Source organism: Adiantum capillus-veneris, chromosome 18, assembly GCF_014529385.1.
Source record: "Adiantum capillus-veneris isolate H3 chromosome 18, ASM1452938v2, whole genome shotgun sequence".
Classification (NCBI taxonomy): domain Eukaryota; kingdom Viridiplantae; phylum Streptophyta; class Polypodiopsida; order Polypodiales; family Pteridaceae; genus Adiantum; species Adiantum capillus-veneris.
The window spans coordinates 85773204-85798494 of record NC_140948.1 but is presented as its reverse complement, the minus strand read 5'-3'; the positions used below and the strand labels follow the sequence as shown (position 1 = coordinate 85798494).

The 25291-nt window shown below is 39.3% G+C and overlaps 1 protein-coding gene across 2 annotated transcripts in view; it reads right to left on the bottom strand.

Annotated features, from left to right (window-relative positions):
• Window positions 1–9225: 9225 nt before the first annotated feature.
• The window catches only part of LOC147435970 (truncated transcription factor CAULIFLOWER A-like), a 40660-nt gene continuing 24594 nt past the window's right edge, over window positions 9226–25291 (bottom strand). Inside the window, exons 3-8 of one of the 2 annotated variants that reach the window (XR_015185052.1) lie at window positions 11699–11748; window positions 11493–11598; window positions 11311–11355; window positions 11188–11229; window positions 9756–11119; window positions 9226–9680 (exon numbers count right to left, since the gene is read on the bottom strand). Coding sequence is in view for 1 of the 2 variants with exons in the window: in XM_086488075.1 (XP_086344201.1) it covers window positions 10973–11119; window positions 11188–11229; window positions 11311–11355; window positions 11493–11598; window positions 11699–11748 (390 nt within the window). In the remaining variant the exon portion in view is untranslated. Of the gene's footprint in view, window positions 11120–11187; window positions 11230–11310; window positions 11356–11492; window positions 11599–11698; window positions 11749–25291 lie in introns of both variants that reach the window. The other variant, XM_086488075.1, reaches the window with a different exon arrangement.

The window sequence follows — 25291 nt, the reverse complement described above, 5'->3', positions numbered from 1 at the left end:
CCTTGTCACACCTCAATGTTGTTACCACCCCCCATAGTTCCCTTTTTACTTGTGCATAATCACGTTGGCGAGAACTCAGAATCTTGGCTCCAAATCTCACCACATACCTTTTTCCTTTATCATCATCTTGCCATACTGCCCATCCTATCCATGTAGGACTCGTGTCCACTGTCACAATGACAGGCCTCTCACATGCATAGTCTACCTTCCTCAAGTTTGGCGATGAAAGAAGTAGCTTCTTTAGCTTTATCATGGATTTTGTGTGGTCTTCTTCCCATCGAAACTTCTAATTCTTTCTCAACAACCTATAAAGGGGATCTGCTACATGTGCATAATGTGGTATCCAAATAAGATAGAAGACGCAAGCACCAAGAAATCTTCGAACTTCAGTTATAGTTGTACATGTTTCTTTCATGTTTTTGATTGCATCCATCTTTTTTGGACAAGGCCTTCTACCATAAAGACCACACATATGCCCCACAATCAACACTTCATTAGCACCAAATACAGATTTTTGCCCTGACAGGGTAAGATTAACTTCTTCCAGCTTTGACAAAATCTTCTCACAATCTTCGATATGGTCTGCAACAAACTTACGGCACTTCTTGAATCCATACATTCATCTTTATCTTTGTCCTCACATCCTTTGATGGGCACATCATCAAGAAATGCCATTTTGATTTGAGGTATGAAGTCACGCAGAACCTTGTTCATCCCATTCACCATATGTGCAGCTAAATTTGTTGCTCCTTGAGTTAAGGTACACATCCTTACCAGTCCCAAAGGTGTTTTCATAGTCGTCGGATCTCTACTCTCAACATCTAGCTGAAATTGATCGTACCATGAATAGGATCTCCCATTGAGTAAATTGACCTTCCTGCAAACACCTCTGTAAATTCATCCACTATAGTTCTTGTACCCACATTCCTGATAGTAACCTTGTTTATAGGTTGCGTATCTTGTATGAAACGCAAAGCTCCATTCTTCTTAGGCACAGTGAACCACCTGTTTGAATATGGCGCACAAGAAGGCTCCAAGATACCCATTCTAATCTTTTCATTGAGTAGTCCTATTAACTTTGGCATATGTGCTTTCGAAACCGGAATTGGGCGTAGGTTCCATAGTACATGAGGGATAGTGAAGATCACCATAGGTGCAACAAGATTAGGATCAACACGCCCTATCTCATGTGGCTGGAAAGCAAAAGACTTACCATGTCTTGAAAGAATTTCTTTAAAACTCTTCTTCTCTTGTTCTGTTAAAAACTCTTCACAACCAACTTTTATCTCTTTTAGGGACTCCATTGTGAACTTGTGTCCAGTTCTTTTTGGATCCCTGAGACTTGGCTGCAAAAAAGCTTGCTCTAGCTTTTTCCAGCAATCTTATGGTAAAGGTAAGCACTAGTCTCACTTTCTTTGGCACCGTTTTGTACTTGGTCTCCACATGCACTTCCGGTCCTTCATTAGCATTGATATCTTTTTTATCTTCAAAAGCCTCAATCACATCATACATTTCCATAGAGCATACTTCCACAATGTAGGTTCCATCTTGCATGTTAGAATCCATTATAGCTTCAAGCTCAAGCATAGTATCTACATGAGAAACTTGTTCAAAGAAACCTAAAATGTGTTCACTATCCTCTATGAAACCATTTTCTTTCATGTATTTCTCTACACTATATACATATCGTCACGCACTTCTTTTCATATCCTCAAGATTTATAAAACATACTGACCCATGCTCTGTTAATCCTTGGAAACCAGTAGAAAAAGCTTATTCTCGCTTTGGGTCAGGCGAGAATCTTTTCCTTTTGTACCATTGCAATCCCACTTCACAATGGTACATGGCCAAAACCCTTTGTCTCCCTATACTCTTTGAACTCTTTGTTCGCTTATGGTAGAGGATACTCACAAAGACTATTGCAGTTCCTCTCGTGATTCACACACACACTCAAAAATTGCACAGCTCGCTTCCCATCTCTGCTCTTTACCCTAGCATAAGCAGAACCATCTTCCAAGACCTTTGTTTCCATGCGAACGATTGTGATGTATGGCTACCCAAGGATAAGAGGAGGTAGGTAGACATCTCCTGCACAAAGAAATTTTGCTCATCCTTCACATTACCAATCATCACTTTCACATTTGGACAAACCCCATACAGCTCTCCTGATGAGTTATTTCGAGCTCTAAGTATCCACCCATGGTCTATGTCTATCGGACACTTACCCTTCATGTAAAGACTCTTGGACATAAGATTGATCTCAGAGCCATGATATATCAATGCAACATATGGCTCCTCAAGATCACCCAGCTTGACTAAGGTTTCTATTGTAGCTCTTGCCCAATGACTTTTGGAGGAGTGGCTTTTATAGGAGGCTTCATCATCATCATCATCATCTGCAAATCTAGCATGTGCATCTCTTTGAGAAGACTGGTAGCATCCTACAACATTTTCATCACAATCACTCTCTTGGACATGTATTCTATGTGTCTTAAGTGACTCCCCGTCACCCTCAGATTGTGAAGGAATAGACTCAGTCAGAGTTTGCCTCTTTCTTTTTATGATATCTAAGATTTCTTCATGTACCTCGCGTTTAGAAATGCCAAGAACCTCACCCAAGGTAAACTCAACTTTGCTATTTAAAATCCTTTCCTCCAATGTCAAATTGTAGTTTGAATGCAGGGCCCTTTGCTTTAGCTTTTCCTTGCTCTTTCTTCTTCCTTGTAGATGCCTCCTCCATAGGAATCTCAAGAGGAGGAGGCACATGTGGTGGAGCCTCATAAGGTCATGGATACTTTCTTCCACCAGCTCTTGTAACCCTCTTTGAAGTAGAAGGACCTACATCTTCATTCTCACGCCTGCGCTTCTCTTCCACAATTGCTTCATTGTTATAGCATTTTGCAAGATAGTCATGCACTGATAAAGAGTCCACAGGGTCATCCCAGCCTGTTATATGGCGTATGCAATCACCAGCTTCATGTAATACCTATTTAGTTACCTTCCCTTTTTCGACTAAGGCTACTGCATATGGCCACAAGCTATCAACCTCCTCAAAATCATGTGGAGTATACTTTAACACTTTCTTTGGAATTATCTCTATCTTTGCCCCATAGGTAGTAGCCTCCACTACAGAAATAGCATGACTAGTCGCCATATCCTCCACTTACTTCCGCATGCCTCCTTTTCCAAAGTTAGTTCCTAATGGAATACCTATCTCCGGCAGATGGATATTATCATCCTTAAAAACCACAAGATCACTTTTGAAGGATTCACTAAAGCTATCACAATCCCTTTTGCCATGGTCTGTGCCATCCCACCATATGCATCTATGCACAAATTCTTCTTTGCTTTGGGATTTTTGTCATGTAGCAGGTTGTCCGTTCTCTTCAAGCTTTATTAGCTTTAACTTCATTTCTCGCATGCCCTTAACAAGCTCATCAAGCATTGAATTATCACCTTTTGGACTCACAACAGTAGGCTTTGGTGGAATCTCTAACGTGCTAGGAGGAGAGGTAGTACCATTCACCACCATCTTGTCCCTACGATGTTGCCTCTTAGCAAGCAATGAGACTGCGTCTTCAACCTCTTTCCACTCAGCCTTTAGTCCTGTTTTGTATTCTTGTCTTCAAGGAGTAGCTCTAGATTTTCTTTGAGCTCATGACCTGCAGCTTGAAGGAAAAATTCAGTCTTTTCACTATCCAAAGTAGCCCGCTCTGTTCCTGACAGTTGAGCATAGAGCCGCTCAAACTCTCTCAATAGTTCGGTGATGGAAAGTCCTTTTGGCTTTGCAACCCATTCCAAGGTCCTTTTTGTAACCCTTTTAGATTCCTCCATGAAGTATTCCTCCTTTATGGCTAATTTGAATTGCTCCCAACCTTCTCCATGCTCCTCCCTGATTCCCCTTACATGGTCTCTAATCTCAGGGACCACATGCAACAAGCTCAAAACTACGAATCATGTCCATCTATGGAACCCGTTGTAACTCCATCTCCTTTACATAACCACGAAGAAACTTTGTGAAATCTTTCCCTTCAAATGGGTCCATTTTGTTCACAATAGCTTGAAGAGCTTTGGTTGTTGACATCTCCCTTCTTTCTGCAACCTATTGTTGCATAAACATGGCGAATGCTTGAAACATTTTCATTCTGCCTAGGATCAAAACACATGCCTTGTTGCTCTCGCTGATCCATAGATTGAATTATTTGTAATTAAACCTTTCAAAACAAGTATTTGAGCCCCCACCCCACCAGCTTCACGTCAGGTTCACCAAAGATGTCGGAATGTGTGTGGTCTAGCTGGGAAGCTGCAGAACCTCTGGCTGTGAGAGTTCGTGATGAGAGTCACAAACACTTTGTGAGAAAGAGTTTGTGGAGAATCACCAACTATCTTTATAAGGGTGAGAAAAAATCTAAGAGCGTTTCTGACAGCAAAGTCACAAACCCTCTTTCCCATCGTGCTTGGAGTCTGGTTGTTCTCGTAGTCGAGATTATGATGAGAGGATCACCAAATCTCATTCAATTTCACTTAAAACGACCATTGAAAAACACTAATGTTTCAGCCATGAAACCTCGATTCTCATACAGGCACAATTCACAATCAAAACCCAAACCTCTCTCATGGTATCACGTAGCCTCGCCCCCAATTTCATAGTCCTAGCATCAAACAATTGAAAGGAATGCTCGAGCTTCCACCTTGACGATGACAATTTTCTGATTTTTCAAAGATTTATGAGCTTCTAAAGTGAAGCCCACACACCATTTTGATAAGGAAAAACCCTAATTCACTCCCTTACAAGCTCAGATACAAGATTGCGAAGAGGCGGGATTGCAACACACATAGATTGGGCAACCATGGAAGCTATTACACAGCAGTGATAAATTGCAGGTTTTTTTCTATAAAAAGCAACCCTCTCTCTTCCCCACATCAATATGAGCTGATGTGTCAATTTTTGGGCCATTTTTTCACTTTGGACCTAAATTAGGTCATTTTCAGTTCATTTTTTTATGCGAAACATCCCAAACAGAGTTAGAAAAACCCCTAAATTTATGGGATCACTCGCATAAGCATAAAAAGCACAGATATGCATCATTTTTCATCAATATACCATTTTGGGTTACTTTCTATGCAATTATGCAACGATGTCTCTTAGCTGCTATTTTTGGCAGTTTTTTTCCGCATTAGTCTTTATAGGCGAGATAAGTGTGCCACCATGAAACACTTGGACTATGTACATTGTCAAACCAAATTAAGCATCTTATCAAGTAAAAAAGCATGCAAATGCGCCACATCCAAGGCCACGACTCCCCGGATAGTATGTACATGATAATGACCGTAGTAGACGCTTTAACATATATCACAATATATACATGATTTCTTTTATTTGCATACATCAAGAAGTGTCGAGTGAGGTGAATGTTTTTATTTCACACTATGTACGTGCCACGGTACGACAGCGGTGGACTCGATGCAAATAACTCCATGTCTATAGAGACAGAGAATGATTAAATTTTGGGCACGGGAAGCGCATTTTAAAAACAAAATCCCATTGAAAAATCTTGTAGTGTGAAAGCGTCCTTGTAAACTAGTAGGTCCTTATAGATATAAGGTTCACTTGATATTCACTTTTTTATGCTCCCACCACACCCCATGGCATGCACAAAAAAAATTGCCAAGGAGCATCCACTCGCCAATACAATTGTACACCAATTTTGAGTTATTGTTCGCGGACTGCGTACATACCTGAAAAGCAACTTTCACTTTTTGTTTTTGATTTTCTAATAATTGAAAACAATTTTGCAAAAACTACCCGTGCGAAGCACTGGAATCAATGTGGTCTAAAACTTTGCAAAAGGAAGTTTTTTCAGATTCTACACCGATTTTGAGTTATCGTTCACAGACTCCGTACATACCTGAAAAGCAACTTTCGTTTTATGTTTGGGATTTTTCTCTTGATTGAAAACGATATTGCAGAAACTATTCATGGGATGCACCGGAATTGATGTGGTCTACAACTTTGCAGATGAAAGTTTTTTCAAATTCTTCACTGATTTTGAGTTATCGTTGGCAGACTGCGTACATGCCTGAAAAGCAACTTTCGTTTTTGTTTTTTGATTTTTCTCCTAATTGAAAACGATTTTGCAAAAACAACCTGCGGAGACACTGGAATCGATATGGTCTACAACTTTGCAGAAGAAAGTTTTTTTCAAATTCTGCACTGATTTTTAGTTATCGTTGGCGGACTGCATACATGCCTAAAAAGAAACTTTTGTTTTTGGTTTTTTTATTTTTCTGCTCATTGCAAATGATTTTGCAGAAACTATTCGCTTGAGCCATCGGAATCGATGTGGTGTATAACTTTGCAAAAGAAAGTTTCTCTAAGCAAATTTTACTTTTTGCTTTTGATTTTTCTCATAATTGAAAACTTCTCAATTATATTTTGTCTTCATCAATCATATATTTGTTACTGACGTAACTTTGCTGCAGAAGCCAGTTACATATCGTTCCGATTAAAGTGAGCCGTTGATGATCATCCAAATTCTATCGAGCTACTGTTGGTACATGATCTTTTGTTATATGATATACTCGTTCATTGATTCTCGTATAATTATTCTTGTAGAAATATAGTTTACACCGTTTTATTGATAATCTCCTGTTGATACCATAGTGATTTTCATAGTACCATGATGATGTTTTGTTAGTACTTTCTTTGGTCATGGTGATTTTCGTTGATACCATGATGATATTTCGTTGATACGATGGTTATTCTCGGTGATGTCATGATGATATTTAACACCATGGTTATTCTCGTTGATACCATGATATTGTTTCGTTGATACCATGGTTATTCTCAGTGATACCATGATATTGTTTCGTTGATACCATGGTTATTCTCGGTGATATCATGATGTTGTTTTATTGATACCATGGTTATTCTCGGTGATATCATGATGTTTCGTTGGTACAATGATTATTTTCGATGATACCATGATGATGTTTCATTGGTACAATGATTATTTTCGGCGATATCATGATGTTGTTTCGTTGATACCATGGTTATTCTTGGTGATACCCTGACGTTGTTTCGCTGACACAATGATTATTCTATAATGATTTTCGTTGATACCATGATGATTTATTCATTTTTATTGATACAATGATAATATTTTGTTAATAATTTGATGATAGTCATTGATATCACTACGTTGATAAAATGTCGTTTTATGTAGTATATACACATGTCATTTGCATCACGTAATCACGCATCTTGTACTTTACGTTAATACTTATATGTTATCGTGTGTATATATGTCGTCAAAAAAGTGGCGTCGCGAACCATCTCTTATGGCATTGTGAATGTAATTTTTCAAACGATGCTAATAATTTTCATGACTATGTTTTTTGAGTCCATGATCTATGTAGGATTGATCAAAGAATTGATTTCATGAAGACAAACTTGGTGACAATAAAAGATTTATATATGAAGACATGTTTGGTGATGTCATATTGATGACAAGCTACACAACAGATTCACGAAGACACTTCTGATTACGAGCTAATCAATAGCCTTTAAACCTCTTTATTGAACCTTTGTATTCATTATTGTATTTGATAGGATAGGAGTAATGTAACTCCTCATAAAACATTCACTATAAAAGGAGTGATGTAGCTCCTCATAAAATATTCATTGTAAAAGGAGTGATGTAGCTCCTCATGAACATTTGTACATTCAATGATTTTTATAATATAATGGTGGGTGTATATAAAGCTGTGGGTTTTTTCTTTGATCCCCCAAGGGTTTTTTCATCCACAATTAGGGACCCTTATTTGAGCGGGGTTGTTGAGCTCATATGCGAAGCTACTCAATATATGGCTTCTCTATATATAGCACCCAAGTCTCCTCTATATATACATCATCTCATGTGTGTATTCTACACACTTTGGGGTTCTATTTCTGTGCTCTCTCTCGCTCGCTCGCTCTCTCTCTCTCTCTCTCTCTCTCTCTCTCTCTCTCTCTCTCTCTCAACAAGAGCCACCATCAATGATGCACATAAACATTGAGACAAATACAAAGCTACCATGACAGCATGCAAAACTAGCATATAGACATTGAGGGCCACTGGAGGGCACGAAATTTCCCTTTGGGATGGGAGCTCTAGAGCACCCACAAAGCAAGATAAGGAGGAAGAGAGAAGGCTTGAGGAGGAGGAGCTTGTGAAGGCACGGAAGCATCTAAACTACAAAAAATTTTAGTTCTTCACAAATCCGAAGTGCAGCCCACCACGCAATATGCAAGTCCCTCTCAACCCCCCTCAATAATCCTAGAATCATCGCAAGGTTGCAAGGGAATTTACATAAATACAACACTATTAGAGACTATAGAGTTGCTCATTCATCGAGCCTCCTTTGCTCGAGTAGTCAAGGAAACTCTTCAAAGTTCTGACAATCAATATCGAATGCAAACAATGTTGCTAGAGGCCATTCAAGAAGCTGTTGAGGCACACATCATCTATTTGCTTGAGGATACCAATCTTTGTGTAGTACAAAGAGTGACAATACACCCCATATGAACCTTGCATGCCGTTTGAGGTGAGACTTTGAATATAAGGCAAAGTGCATAATATCTTTTTGTATTTACCTCCCAACTCTTGTAGTCTTGCAATCCAATCAAATCTCTCTCTCTTTTGTACCCCGAATGATTATTGTAATAGAATCAAATTTTGTCTCTTCAATGTAAAATTTTTGAGTTGTTTAGCTTCTGAATGTTTAAAGATCCAATCTTATCGTCTTGTGCAAGTTTGTGATTGTTGTCTTATGGTTAGGAGGTGGGATTATTTCCATGCTGTGTTGGTCTCCCAAGGGGTAGAGAAGAAGGTTTTGGATTGAAATAGTAGTGGCCACAAGGGCACGCAGATCAATCAAACAAGGTTGGAATATGGGTGACCACAAAGGTGTACAAACCCTTATTTGGCTTACCTGCGTGCCCTTGTGGCCACTACTATTTCAATCCAAAACCTTCTCCTCTACTCCTTAGGAGACCAACACAACCTGGAAATAGCAAGATTTGATGTGTTTACGCATCCTACCCCTCCCCTCTCCCAACACACCCGACATCCTTCCTTTGCTCAATTTTGCAAGGAAGATTTTGAACAATTCTACAAATGTCAGTCCATACTTTCTCACGTTTATAATATTATGAAGCATAAATACACAGTATAACACAAGATAAATAGGTAGCTCGGTGGATTTCATTAATACTTGAAAGAAGAGAAATTACATCATTCATGGGGTGTGTCCAAAATCTTCTTTGCTGTGTGTTGGCCTCTTTCTTGGGTATTGAGCAACTCACCGTGCATTACAAAATGTACAATTGCCTCAGGTTCTATAGACCCAAAAGAGGCGGGGTTCCCTATTTGGGCAAAAAACTTGTTAGAGGAGCCTCTCCTAGATGTACTAGATGTTAAGAATCTACACATAAGAAACATGACATGGGCAATTTGGGCAATGATGCTATGGTATTCAATGACCACGTTGTGATGTGACCTCATGGAGTGAAATTGTGTAGAATAGTGATACCACCAAGGGATAGTTGTCCAATGTAGTGTAAAGGGAGGACTGTGGTCCAAAGGCCGTCCATTTATTGTCAATCTTTGTGATCCAAGTTTTCCAAGCTCCAAAACATCCTATCATAGACGAAGTATGGGTTAGGAGATAAGTATTAGAGTCTAGAAAAGGACGAATACAGCACAATGTTTTACCTCCTCCTTGTCCTCCTCCCTATCCCCCTTGTATGTGAGTCAATGCACGACTTGGCCACATCCAAAATCTTGGGCTCCTTAATAGGGCAAGGATTGCACCGCATTGGCTTCTTGGCATCCACAATCTTGGCTTGTGTGGCTTGAAAATCTTCCTTTGCCACATCCAATTTCTCAAAATCCCCTTGCAAACAAGTGTGATAATGTCAACGATGGAGTCGTTGAGGGATAGGAGCTCAAGAGCATATAGAGTTTGGTTTAGCACGGCTTAGCATTGGTGTTCTAAAAACACTCGTCCACAATCACCACTCAGTGACAAGCGGTTCATTGTTACTTTGGAGATGGCCTCATCCGACATAGGAACATCCTCTAGAGGGGCGCTAGTGGTAGCCGCAACTAGTGGCCTTTCTACCAGATGCTCAAGTTCCCAAGGGCACTTCAGCAAAATTACATGCCCTCGACGACATGGTTCATGGGGACAACCTAGAGCTCCTTGCCATCCTTGGTTTAAGGAGCCAATTTATAGGTGTTTCAATCTTACCTCCTCCGAATAGATTTCCTCATCGACAAGACAGATGAATGTCTCTATTTGAGAGAGGTATTCCACCCCAATTTGCACTACTTCAATGTTAGCACCCATATAGCTTGCTCGTTAAGGAAATGCCCTACATTATCAACAATTTGTTGAAACTAGTTTGATCACTTGGAAAACGGACGGTCTCCCAAAACTTTGCATGTGGAAAGGTAGAGATGTACACTTTTCTCACTCTTCTCCCCAAGCTTGCCGCATTCACAGAGATTGCAACGTTCATGGAGGACTTATATAGATGCTTTCTACACTATGATGAGTGACATGGAAGTTATGGGTGTGTAATGCTTAATCTACTAACAGGAAGGGTTGCGTACAATATTTTTAAGGGGCGTAGAAGAGGGGAGGAGGATATGCGTTAAAGGTCTTAGGGCTACCTTGAATGCGAGTGCTTGCCAATATTTGTGAAACATACGCAAGGATCATGTTGAGTTTACTACAACCAAAAACTTCTTCAAAGCTGTGACCTTATGTGCATTAATGTCCACTCTACGACAAAGATCCTCATTGCAAATAGTCACGCTTTTTTGTTCTTTTTTTTTTTTTTTTTTTTTTGGGTGGGAGGGGGGGGGTTTTCCATGTATACATCAGATCATCTGAACATAACGATATTTTACATCCATGAATATCTCTAATAAGAATGTTTAAAGCTGAGCTGCAGCAAAGTGTCCGACTGGACATCCGATTCTGAGCTGCAGTCGGACGTGCATATTGTTGACGTGGCTTTCTCTCTATGTAGCCCGCAGCCCTGCAACCTGGCCCACTGCAGCTCCTCCACCTGCAATAAATTAGCCGGCCACAGTAAGCAGCAGCTGCATATCGTCGTCATTAATCGTCAATAAATACCTCTTTCCGCAGTTTGTCGTTCTCCCTTCGCAGCTCCTTTTCCTGCACTCCGCCATCGCGGCCAGCTTATTAAGTAACACCATCAATACCCATACCCACATAACCACACCCACACCTTCATACCTTCTCCAGGCCGGTTTCCTCCTCCTGTTTCGCCCTCAGCAAATCCTGCAATATTTCACATCATCATCATCATTCAAATCCTACTATGAGTACTCGCCCCCAGTCCCAAGCTCATCGGCCTTACCCAAGACCAATATATAACATCAGCCAGCTCCAAGTACATGAATATTGTATAAACATGCCTGCCTTTCCCGGATGCTACTCAAACTGCTCTCCACTTCTCTCTCCAAGCACACCAGCTCCTCCATTGACGAACGCTCGAGTGCTTCCGCCTCTCCTCTCCTCCTCCTACATCGTGGTTCTCATAAACTAGTTGTTACTGAGCAGCTTTCCAGAGTTTGATGCCAGATGTACAAGTGTTAATTGTAATTTAGCAGACGAATATCACCTTTCCTGATTTCTGAGACTTTCCACTTCCCTCTCCACGTGTTTCAGTTCCTGTCAAGGTAATCATATCAATAAGATATTGATGAATGCCTCAAATGATAAGCCATGCTATTGATGTTCTATGCCCATGCACCATGACAAATCACAGTTTGACATGCGAAAGATAGTGAGAGGAGACATGAGAGCAAAGAGATGGAGATAAAATGAACAATAACATAGCAGACAAAGAAGCTATAATAGAGAGAGAGAGAGAGAGAGAGAGACGTTCATAATGCCCAAGATGTAAATGTGCTCTGAATCTCTTCCTTCCAAGAGGGCCATGGCAAGAGAGAGAGAGAAAGAGAGAGAGAGAGAGATGTTCATAATGTCCAAGATGTAATTATGCAACAAACGATTCTCCTGTGAGTGAGAGAGAGAGAGAGAGAGAGAGAGAGAGAGAGAGAGATGACGTCAAAAGTGGTGGCCTCAGTTATAATTCACACGGGCATGGATGGGGAGATGGCCCCAACATCAACCAAGTTTTACCGTGAGCACCCGAGATTACTTTTGCCCAACAACACTTGCGCGTCAAAAACCGTGAGACACTAATACTTCCTGAAGATGTGCCCAAGCGCCATGGCTGGTATGTATATTTCTTAAAGCCATTATGAGACACCAGGTAACTACACATGCCACTCTCCATCCAACCTTGCCATATATAAGCTCTTAGCTTGCTAAATATAGCACCCCTAGACCACATGTGGATTCTAGCACTTGGCCTAACATTACTCCCCCCTTTGAGAAGTCCTTTCGTCTTCGAAAACATAAGTGGTGATGTCTTCTTAAGATCACTAATGTTTTCCACGAGGGCATCCCTCACTCGGGCCAACTTTGCATTTGTCGGATACATGGTGCAATAGGAGGTTCAATGAAACCAAAAGAAACATCTTAATTTTTCCAAATTGTTAAGGATTTTCCAAAACTGGATCAATACAATAGTGTGTAGACTCAATTAATTACTCACTTGAGTAGTGTAAATGAGTTACCGCGGCTAAGAGGTGTCGAAATGCATAACTAGGTTTCAAACTTTCTCAAGGTATAAGAAGATGTAAGAATGCCTCGTTGCAACTTTTCAGAAAGTAGTATGCTTACGTAGGTCATCAGTAGAGACCAAGTCCTTGATTTGTTGTCGTTTCTCCGTAATAAGCTACCTCATCAGAATTGATCGTCAAGGTTGAAGATTGACAGTAACATGCAAGGCTAAACCTAGTCGCAGCATGCTTTGAATCATGATGAGCAAAGTCCAAACTAGAAAGATAATCTTTGATAGTTGGGTTGCTTCTCGCTAGCATATATGCTCTTAGCATATAATTTAGCACTAGGTAGATACTTACCTATTGGCCATCTGTCTTTAGATGAGTGGTAGTATGCATGTATTGTTGTTTTCTTCCCAACCATTTATAGATAGTACTTCCAAAAATGATTGGTAATTATGAATACTCAATTACTCACAAAATTGTGGAGCAATTCATATAAGCTATATAGATTGTGATCAACCAACTTGGTTAAAGAGGGTTAAAATTTGATTGAAATTAACTTATACAATTTAAACAATCTATCTACAAACACCCGTATCGGTAGATCCACAATCAATCTCATAGAAATAGTGTACCTATGGTGCAATATGCTTCGTAAGCTATCATCTCTATGAATTTTCATGCTGTCCCAAACAAGACAATACTAAACACTAGGACCCATAACACCAAGTGTGCATGCATTTAATACAAACCTATCCGAACCTGCATTTTCATGACCAAGCTTTCCACAATAACTACATGAAAACTTGGTTCATAATAGAATGTGAAATCTAATCATATCTAGGTACCAATAATAACACTTACATCAATTGAAGATAGTCGTGCTATATATGTAAACCACCATTCGTTGAAGTTGTTTATGGTACCTGTAACCTTGACAAGTATGTACTTAGTACTTGACAAATTCTGGCCATTGAGATTACTCCTGATACTACGTTCTCAAAATGGTTTAATAAACGGATGTGACTAGTGCCTAGGGAATCTATCACAACACATCATTAGGAAACAAGCGTCAATGTTAGTCCTAGAGACTCATATTCTCCATATGCAGAATATGTAAAAAGTGACATCCAACACGTGTAAGCTTACATTTGTGTGGAGTAAACTGCAAACACTCAACCACATAAACGAGAGGGATCCTCATGAACCTCATTCCATACTAGCTAGACAAAACTCCTTGATTTCCTAGACCATACTACCCACCTTGTGATTAGCGTGTGTCCAACAAAACCGTACCGTATAGGCCTATCACTGCGAAGTGAAATTTTTTCTCGTACACCACTTTTCCAAAGTCTTTTGCTTCATCATGACTTTGTCATGTTTTTGATCGACGAGCAAAATGGAAAAGAGCCGCATTGCAACATATACATTTTATTCTGAAAACAGTGAATCAAAGCATATACAAACAGGAAAAAACAACCAAAGTACATACTGAGATTAAGCTAGAACCATATCGGGGAGTACCAAAGCCCTGCTTCAAGGTTCCTAATACTAGATGATCAGCATTTTCAGCCCAAGTAGCCAGCGTTTTCAGCCGAGAAAACCAGCATTTCTAGCCCAAGATACTGGCATTTCCAGCCTTCGATCGCTATAGTAGATTCATCCTAGCCTAGTTGTGGTTGCAAACCCCTTACCACTGACCTCGCTAGCAGTTCAACATTCAGATTTAGGCCGATCGTTGTCATCATCATCGTCGCCATCATCGTTGTCGTCGTCCACATCGACTTTGACATATAGACACTAGTACCCAGCATCAATAGCCTCAGTACCATTAGCATCATCATCTCAACATTAAGTCATTGTATAAGCATTGTGCAAGAATAAAGAAAGTACTTGCTGTACTGTGGCAACTGAGCGAGAGGATCCTTGAGGATGTGGGACCCAACATGCCGTGTCCCCTCTCTCTCTCTCTCTCTCTCTCTCTCTCTCTCTCTCTCAATTCAGTTCTTTCAAGTGAACTAAAGTGTCCCTTGTGTTTGTGTGGAGTACTACGAGCATAATTCTTAAACACTTTTTGTTGCACCTGACATTGGTATCAAAGCTCTGTGTGCTGTGCACTTGACATTGATATCAAAGCTTTGTGCATGCTTCGGCTTTGCGAACTCAAGGGAAGAACCAAGAACCTCAAGAACCAAGAAGCCCAAGAGCCCAAAAGAACCTCTCTCGGTTGTTTTCCTAAAAGAATCTTTGAGTCTGGACCATAGGCTTAGTAGCTCCCATCTTCATTGTCATCTCTTTAGAGGAAGATTGATAACGGATACATGAAAACCCAAATGTTGAGTATCAAGGTCTACTTTCCTCTTATGTAGATATGGAAGGAGTTGGAGACGGGATCCCTGACCGTCTTCTGCGTTTGCATTCGCATTCGCATTCGCATGTAACGTGCATCCACTTCTGTCGACAAGAAACCCTTGGAAATACCTTCGACAACCCAAGTTACCTTTTAGCTTCACCCACAATGTTTTCACGACAAGACTATTTGAGTGGTCGTACTTGCTGGCAAGGCAAAGTCAGTATGATGGCTAGTACTCTGTGACAGTAGTAAGGCTACCTGGTAACTCGTATGGTAGGTATTGACATCACACCAGATCTACATCCACAGTAACCACATGTTCGGAGGAATCTTCATTGGCTATGCATTCACACGCATCAGAAGCATTCATCATCAGAAGTACAAATAGAAGTTCGGTAAATGTACCTCACCTTTAACAGGGGGATGTCACATGCGCACTTCACTTGCGCTACGTGGACAAGTCCTGACAGAGTCTAGATCCAATAGTAGAACTAATCTTGGTACCTCTATGAGCCTCCAACAAGACATACATACCCAGGCCGATCACACTTGCATACCCTCTCTTGGACAGACAACATTTTTAGCATATAGGTTTGTGCCACGTGAACCTTATTTTATGTGGACACTTAATTAATAAGTAACTTTTAGCAAATTAAGAGAATCATGGAATCCCTATTAGCCAGCTTGACCCAGCATTTTGTGGGTATATAAGTAGCCAGGAGGTAGCGTTTGTAAGGCAGGAAGCAAGAGGAAGAGCAAGTAGAGTGTCTCCCTTAGATTTCCTTGGCTTGATCAATCAGTAGCCCAGTGTTTTCTCATATCCATGATCAACATTTTCAGTCCAAGTAACCAACATTTTCAGCCTAGAAAACAAACAATCTCCAACCCAAGATAGCCAACGTTTCCAGCCTTCGGTCCACAGCAGATTCAGCCTAGCCTACTCATGGTTGTAGAATCCTTACCACCAACCTTGCTAGTAGTTCCGCATTCAGTTATACCATGATGTCGTCGTCATCATAGACTTAAATATAGAGCAAGTAGTACCCAGCATCAGGAGCATCAATACCCAACATCAGTACCCATTAGCATCAATATGTATCATTCAATCACTGTATCAACATTGTGCACCCAGGAAAAAGAAAGTACTTGCTCTAGCAACAGAGCAAGGGGGGCCTTGAGGGTTTCGGATGCGATATTCCATGTCCTCTCTCTCTCTCTCTCTCTCTCTCTCTCTCTCTCTCTCTCTCTCTCTCTCTCTCTCTCTCTCTCTCGTCTCTCTTTCTTTCAGTTCAGTTCTTTCAAGTGAAGTAAAGTGTCCCTTATGTTTGTGCAGATGACTAGATCCGAGATATATTCATAAACACTTTAGCTACACCTGACATTCATATAGTGGAGCATCCTCACATGTGACTAAATAGTAAGATTAATATAGTTCTTGAAAGTCTCACCAAGAACCCCTCAGTGTAATTTTTTAGAATAATACTAAATGTCCCAACAACACGGTCTAAAATAATTTTTTTGAAAATCGAGAAGAATATGCTCTCAAATGATGCAATCATTGATAGTGGCCTTGAAGTTTGTTTCAAGAAAATTGGAGCAAAATTTTTGGATTCTGAAGGCAACCCAATGAGAAAAAGAGTAAGCTACAACAATCTTTAAAAGTTTTTTGCACTTACAATAACTATAAAAAAAGGTACAACTCAATTATGGCATGAGAGATTTTGTCACCTAAGTATTGATGTGCTAAAAGAGATGCAGAGATCTGGTATGGTTGCACACGCCTCATCTCTTAGATATGGATGAAGTATGTGTGATAAAATATCTACTTCTACTTTGGACGGATCTTTCTATTTTTTGTTGTTAATCGACAAGTTTAATAGAAAGACGTAGGTGTATTTTATTCATGACGTTTGAAGCTCTTTAAAAATATAAAGTGTACCACAAGCTTGTAGCAAATGAAACAACAAAGAAGGTCAAGAAACTCTGCACAGATAGAAGAGGAGAATTCATTTCAAATAAATTCAATAACTACTACAAGAAGCATGACATCTAACATCAGCGTACTATTACTTACATACCACAACAAAGGGGAGTTGTGGAACATCACAATCGGGCTATAGTAGAGATGGTGTGATACATGCTCAAAGCCAAAGATATACTAGATTCTTTTTGGATTGAAGTAGTAAGAGCAACATTTTATATCCTTAATCAAAGCTACACAAAAGCTGTGAAAAAAAAAACATCTCAAGATGACTATTTTGATATGAAACCTTCAGTCTTGCATTTCAGAACTTTTGGATATTTTTGTTATCTACATGTTCATGATTCCCAAACACAAAATTTAGTAGCCAAAAGCCAAAAGTGTGCATCTGTAATATATAATTAAGATTATAAGATATTCAAACTTTATGATCTAAAGACAAAGAAGATCCTCACTAGTCGCAATGTGGCATTTAAAAAAGGGCCACATTTAGTGGAGAAACCAAGTTCATCCACTTTCTGATCAACAAAAAAATAACCCAGCTTGTGTCCGATCAAAGTCTAGTAAACATTCAAGAGGAAGAGTTTTTTGATGATGATAACTTAAACAAAACTAGCCAACATGTTGTAGCATCATAAGAGAACTCACTATGAAGGTGAACTCAATAACTCTTTTATGTTCGAAATTCTCATGTTCATAATTCTCATAGAGAGGAGGTTGCTTTGGAAAGGTAAAAAAAGACCAAACCTCCAACCATGAAATTAAAATTCTAGAAAACAACCAAGATCAACTCAAAACTCTTGTGTGTGTGATGATTTGGTGTAGCCTTGCTCCCAATTGCACGGATGCAGTGCTCTTTCGCCTTGATAAAAACCCTAGATAAACGTTTTAATTCTTCATTGTCTCCATTTAATGGAAAAGATTCAGAGCCTCATTAGACAATACCAAGTGATTATTTGAAGAGGAGAAATCCTAATTGGTGTCCTCACAGCCTAAAAGCACAGTGGAAATAACGCGGAACTACACTAGTGCACCATAGAAGCAGACTAGGTATCCCCTTCACTGAGGAACGTGAAGTGCCGGTATGTTCTTCAAAAACTCTCCCCCAACTCTCATAGTCATGGCACTGTGGTTGATGTGGCATTTTGAGCCATTGTTCACCCTTTTGGATCATTTTTTATCATTTTTAGTCAAAAAATGATCTTCTTTGCTCGTAAAAAGCCCAAACAAGCTAAAAATTATCCCTGAAACTTTGGAAAAATCCCCTTGAACTCAAATCGCATATTGAATCTCATTTTTCTGATCGGAAAGCACTTTAGATGCACCGTTTACAATTGCGTATGAAACCTACTATTTTTTATCATAATCGTCCGCACTAAACTTTCTAGGCAAAACGAGCATGCCACTTCAAAACACTTGATATTTGTACATTTCTAAAGCAATCTAGGAATGTTTCAATGTGATAAAACATGCAACATTGCCATGTCCAAGGCCTCGCCGTCCCGAGAAGGTATATACGAAACTACAATCGTGGCTTCCATTTTGCATGTATCACACTATGTACGTTATAGTACTTAGTCCCACATGACAAGGCATTGAGAGCGAGGTAGATATTTTTAGTTTCACATTATGTACGTTCCACGGCATGATTCTCTTCCTCTAAACCTGTAAATCCTTTGACATGTGCCACAGATATCTTTTGCAAGTTCAGTCTTCATTTATTAAGTCAACATATATATCAATCCCATTTTTATCTTCAATAAGGTCCAATGTATTATCATCTCTTCTCTCATTCTTGTCCATAACATTTTCAAAGATTCCTCTATAAAATTGTACCCAATATTTCTTGGATCCCTGAGATTTGGCCACAAAGAAGCTTTTTCCATCTACAATCTGGTGGTAGAGGTAAGGTTGTGATATAAAGTTGTCTAAGACTAGGAGATAGGGTAACATCTCCAGCCCAAAGAAGTTTTGCTCATCCTTTACGTTTTCTATTATCACCTTCACATTTGGACAAGCTCCATAAATATCTTCAAGTAAGTTATTTGTTGCTCTAAGCATCCAACCATGGTATACATCTATTCGCCACTTGGCCTTTATGTAGAGGCTTTTGAACATTAGATTGATTTCAGAGCCATGATCTATCAATGCAACATATGGCTCCTCAAGGTCACCAAACTTCAAAAACGTTTTTGCTCTAGCTCTTGCCCAATGGCTTTTGTAATAGTGGCTTCAATAAGTGGCTTCATCTTCATCATCGTCATCCACAAATTGGACATGCTCTTTGATTTTCTAGAAGAGTGAAAGAGCCCACCACACTATCATCTTCACGTTTCTTTGCTTGAACATGCATCTCTTGTGTATTCAATATCTCGTCTTCATCGTGTAGCTATGAAGAACTAGATTTCATAAGAGTATGCCTTTTTTTTTCTTTATGATATCAATGCTTTCCTCGTGGATCTCATGCTTAGCTATGCCAATGACTTTAGCCATGATAATCAAGATCCTTTCTTCCAATACCTTCTTCAAGTATGTAGCAGCTTCTATGTCAAATTGTAATTTGTAAGCAACCCCTTTGGTTTAGGTTTTTTCTGTTGCTTCTTTTTTTATACTTCCTCTATAGGTACTTCATGTGGTAGAGGAACTTGGGATGGTGAAGCCTCTTAAGAAGGTATCGATTCCTTTATTTCTCCACTTCTTATAGGCCGCTTTGATGGTTTATCATTCCCATTATCAAGCCTTCACTTTTCTTCTACAATTGTTTCATTATTTTGACTTTTGGCAATATAAGGATGCATTGACAATGAGTCCACTTCTTGAGTATACTGTTGTCTGTTTGATAAAGCACTTCTTTAGGTACTTTCCCTTTATTAGCCCCAATGAAATTGCATATGGCCAAAGACTATCATACCCTTCACAAACATCTTCAACATGTTTTAACCCTTTATCTATGATATACTCGACCTTTGCCCCATAGGTAGCGGTTTCTACTACGAAGATGGAATGAGTGATTGCCGTATCTTCCATTAGCTTATGCATACCTCCTTTTCCAAAAACAATTTCCAATGGCAAACATGTTTCCTTCAAGTGAATCTCACCAACTTTAAAAAAGACAAGGTCCTAAGGCATTATAAAAAATATCACAATTCCTTTTGCCATGATCAATGCTATCACACTATATACACCTATGCACAAAAGCTTCTTTACTTTGAAACTTTTCTTGATGTTTGATCTTTATCTTCCAATCTTGTAAGTTTGAGCTGCACCTTACGCATACCTTTGAAAAGCTTATTTAGCATGGAAGCCTCATTAATCCTTTGATTCATAGTAGGAGGCTTGTCTACGTTCTCTAGACTAGTATAAGTAGGAGTGACATTGTTTATCACCCTTTTATCCCGTCTATGTTTCCTCTTTGCAAGGAGTGAAACTACGTCCTCGACATCCTTCCATTCTATCTTCAAGCCCTATGTAGTACTATTATATTCCAAAAATAGCTCTAAGTTCTCTTGGATTTCTACATGTCACTTGTAGAATCAATTCGACCTTCTCAACATTCAAGCTAACCTACTCTGTTGTTGAAAATTGTGCATATCAACACTCGAACTCTCTTAACAATTCCATAGGAGATAGTCCTTCCTTTCTCAGAGCAACCCATTCAAGAAAGTCCTCTTTTTTACTCATTTGGAGTACTCCATGAAATATTCTTGCGTAAGAGATTATTTAAAAGATTTTTAGTCTTCACCATGTCTACCCCTTACCTCCTTTACATGTGCTTGAAGCTCACAAACGACTACAAGCTCAAAACATGTTGCCCTGTCAATTGTAGGTATCCTGCTTAACTCCATTTCTTTAACATAATTCCTTAAGTATTTGTATACACTTTTACCACTACATTGATTCATTTTGTTCACCACTGAATGAAGGGTTTTCGTTGAAGAGAGTTCCCTCCTTTCAATAGCTTGTTGTTGCTGCATCAACTTGGCAAAGGATTGAAACATCTACATTGTGTTATCATCGAAGCACATCCGTTGGCATTCCATAGATTGAATGGCCTTTATGAAGATTCAAATTAAAATTTTGAACCCTCACCACAATTGGTTTCGCGTTGGGTTCACAAAAAGCATGTCAAAAAGTTCAAGTGGGAAGGCATTGGGCCTCTAGCTATGAGAGTTCGCAGCTTGGCGTATGAGAAACACACTTGTTTCAAGAAGAAAAACACTCAAAACTCTATCCATGGAAGCTCTACTCTCAAATGAATACAAGATCAATACAAAACTCAATTTTCTTTCACCGAAATATGTAGCTTTGGACCCAATTGCACAAGTACAATGCCAATTTACCAATCAAAAAACCATAGAGTATTCCTTTGGTTCACCATCAACTCACAACTATGGAGGATTATGGACTTTCACACACACTTTATAACACCATTTTAAGGAGATCAAACCTTAATCAGAAGCCTCAGATGCTCAAAATAGGAGGAAAGTAGGACAGGAACAAGTGCTCGACCACATTGCACTAGGTCTATCAACATTCGTAAAGCATAATAGGGATCATTTACATTAGAAAAGCACCTACAATGTTGCATCCAGGGCCTTAACTCTCCGTTAAGGTATGTACATGATAGCAACCGTTCCCACACATAGCACACTATGTATATGATGGCAATTGTTCCCAATGATCCAAAAGGCATAGAAAGTGATTTTTAAAGACATTTTCACATTGTATGTGCTCCACAGCATGACAACGCTGATGAGTTTTTAATTTATGATCGTGGATGGTATAGAGAAAATTGTTTGGCCATTGTGTGTGAGAAATAACTCGCCAAAAACCCAAAAATTCATGTTCGATGCTCAAGAACAAAATTAACAAAGTATTTCTTTCTATTAAAATAACTTGGTCGTACGCCAATCAAATGGCCAAAGGTCAATGGTTGGTAATAGCCGACTTTAAGGTGGACTTGGGTATACATAGATCCCTCTACATGGACACATGGACGACAGGCTCTCATGAAAGAGGGTTAGCCCCATGGTGGATCCTTTACATCTATAGGACACCATCTTCATGAACCATTGAACATTCCACATTCAAGGGAATCCATATTGAAGGATAACCAATCCCTTGGACTTTGATCACGCTACCTGCTTGCTCTAGTAGTATATATCACCATCTCAAGTCTACCTTTAGAGTGCATGGATGGATAATGCCACCACTTTGTAATAGTGTTATTTTAAATTTTTGATTTACTAATAATTTACTTTGCATTGTATACCTCTCTACTCTTTTTGCTACAAGATCCAATTTTGTTTCACATTACTTACACTAAAAAACCTCTAACATATGGTGCATGTGCTCTATTTCAATCTTGGAGAACATGATGATATCGTCACAAAAAGTACCCACAAATGATCGGTACTCTCAAAAATCCATGTCCATCATTCGATTGCGAGGGTACAAGAGCATTTGTGAGACTAGAAGATATCAACAAATACTCACACAATCCAAAGGACATCCTTAATGCGGTCTTGTATCATCTCCAGGAGCAATCCTTATCTAATGATAGCCACTTTTCAGGTCGATTATGCTAGAATATGTAGAACCCCGTAGCCTATCTAGTATGTATCAATCATGGGTATTAGAAACATGTTCTTGATGGTGAATTCTTTGAGAGCTCTATAGTCCATGCACATTCTCCAAGGTCCATATTTACCACCATGTATGGACATTCTATTTAAGGTATAACATCGCCCTTTGTACCTGTAGTTCTCTAAGTAACGCCCTTTAAAAACAGAACTATCAAACTGTTGGATAAAAGAGAGGGCTCTTTTGGTATCCTTAAATTCTAAAAACATATTGGACTTTAATATTGTACACCCTCCTTGGAATCCTTGGTCTTCATGCACTTATCCTCAAGGTAATCAGATTGGTTGGCTTGATATAAATAATTTCTCTTTGTTGCATACATCTACTCAAAAAAAATCTAAACTCTTGAAGGATGAGGAGTCATCATCCAAACTCTGAAAGTGATTTTGAGATTTTTTGCAAGGTCTGCTCTTCTTTGTCTTCTTCTTGTCTTTGTAAGCGCTTTCAAGATTTCTTGCAAGATTTGATCTTCTTTGCCTTCTTCTTATCTTTGTTATTTTTCGAAGTCTTTCTTTGCTTCATGTCCTTTCTATCTGCATCACTAAAGTCATCGAGGAACAAGAATTCTTTGAATTGTCAAAAGAGAACTCTTAGTAAGGAGCTAGATCATCCTTAAACCGAACACCTTTCTTTGGATTGTTGGTGGCCTCAAAGATAGATTTGCAACCCAAGTAGCCGGGATAGTCTATTGCTTGACTCATTTACCACAAATGCATCTTGGTCTTCATGAATCTACTAACCAATTACTCCTCACTCTACATATTCATCAAAATTATCCTCTAAGTACACCCATTGTCTTGGTACCATGGAGTAGGTTTCTTCTTTAAAGCCGACTTGAGAGGAAAATGGATGGCGGCATGCCATCACGAGGGCACCTCGTCAAGTGGATGATTTGCAAAAACCTTCGCGTATTGGGGATCCTTGGAGTACCATATCATGTGTCCATCACAATTGTCAATCTACTATTGATGCTACATCTCCATTCCTACATAAGTTGCAAGTGGAGAGAGACTGTACTCTTCTCAACTCATAGAAAGCAGGTCGACATCCGGTGGAATCCCCGTTGTTTTCTTTTGTTCTCGATTGGTTGGGTATAATTGTTTCCTCCTGGTAGGATTCGTTGACTAAATCCATGTGTTCTTCAAGTAAAGGGATTGAATCCTTTGTAGAAGAAGAATCATTTGAGCTCTAATACCACTGTAATAGTCTTCGACGCCCCAATCCGAAGAGCTGAAACAAACTAAGAGAAACAGACAACATGGCATGATGGAGTCCCATGTCGAGAGGTATTGGTCCCAAAGACTGGAGTTCCTTCTTTGTATTTCTTTATTATTTTGCTTCCACAAGTAATAGGTCCAAGAGTCCTTTCTCTCTCCATAATGCTCCAAAGCTAATCTATTGGTTATGGAAAAAATAGTTCTATGGTCTTAAAAATTCCCCATCATTTTTATTATGTGATCGACCCCAAGAAGTAGTTGTTTTGAGTAAAATGGAGCAATATTACCTTTAGAGGCTTACCAAATTAAATGGCAAGAAATTTTGAAGGTTACTCATGTTTTTCATAAGTAGTAGTCTCTTGGCCTCAAGCTCAAGAAAAGATTTTGCAAGATGGTAAGAAATTTTGAAGGTTACTCATTTTTTCCATAACTAGTAGTCTCTAGACCTCAAGCTCAAGAATAGATTTTGCAAAACAAACGAGTCTAATACGAGAAATATAGTTTTTTGAAAAACACTTTTATGTCCTATTAGGTTGCCATCCTAGTGCTAAATTAGAAGATCCATATATTACACTCATAAATCATGAGTCAGAGAGTAACCTCATGTTAAAGAGTCTATATCAAAAGGGAAATGGCCAATAGATATAGGTCATGATGATGATTCATGCAATAAATAACTCATCGGGGGAGCTATGTGGAGATTTTTAAATGTGAAGGTGACTATACGGATGTGAAAAATGACCAAACTTCTTTGTACAGGAGATGTCTACATATCCTCTTCTCCTTGGGTATCTATAAATCGTTGCTACTTGTATAGAAACAAAGCTAGTGAAAGATGGATCAAGTTATGCTAGGATAAGAAGTAGGGATGGAAAGTGTGTGGTGAAATTCCTTCCAATATGTCCCTAGATATCAAGATGAACGTCTGATCTATGTTCAACCAGTGTGAACCAATCCCTACGTGTGAACACACCCTTAGTTCAAGGGAGTTTGCAAAGGGCGGTTAAGAAGTCCTATAAATAGGACTAAGGTCTCCTTTGTGAGCCACCTTGTGTGATCACCACACTTAGACTCTAGGCCCTTGGCAACTCTACCCACATACCCTCTTTTGGTGGTATGGGACAAGAGCCCTTGCAGTACAGGTTGGCTCGTTGGTTGTAGGATCCCAAGCTTGAAGGTGAGCATGTATCGGCTCTATGATTGGGATGTGACTTTAATTTCTACTCTCTATGCTTGTCTTTGCTTGAGTATGGCTTGTGTCATGTCATGTGTGCAGGATGGATTTGACGAGAGACTAACATTGGTATCAAAGCTTCTTCATGCTCTCATGGCAATGTGCAAAAACCATTAGAGCATGTGAGGTTGTGATGTCCTAGATTAATAG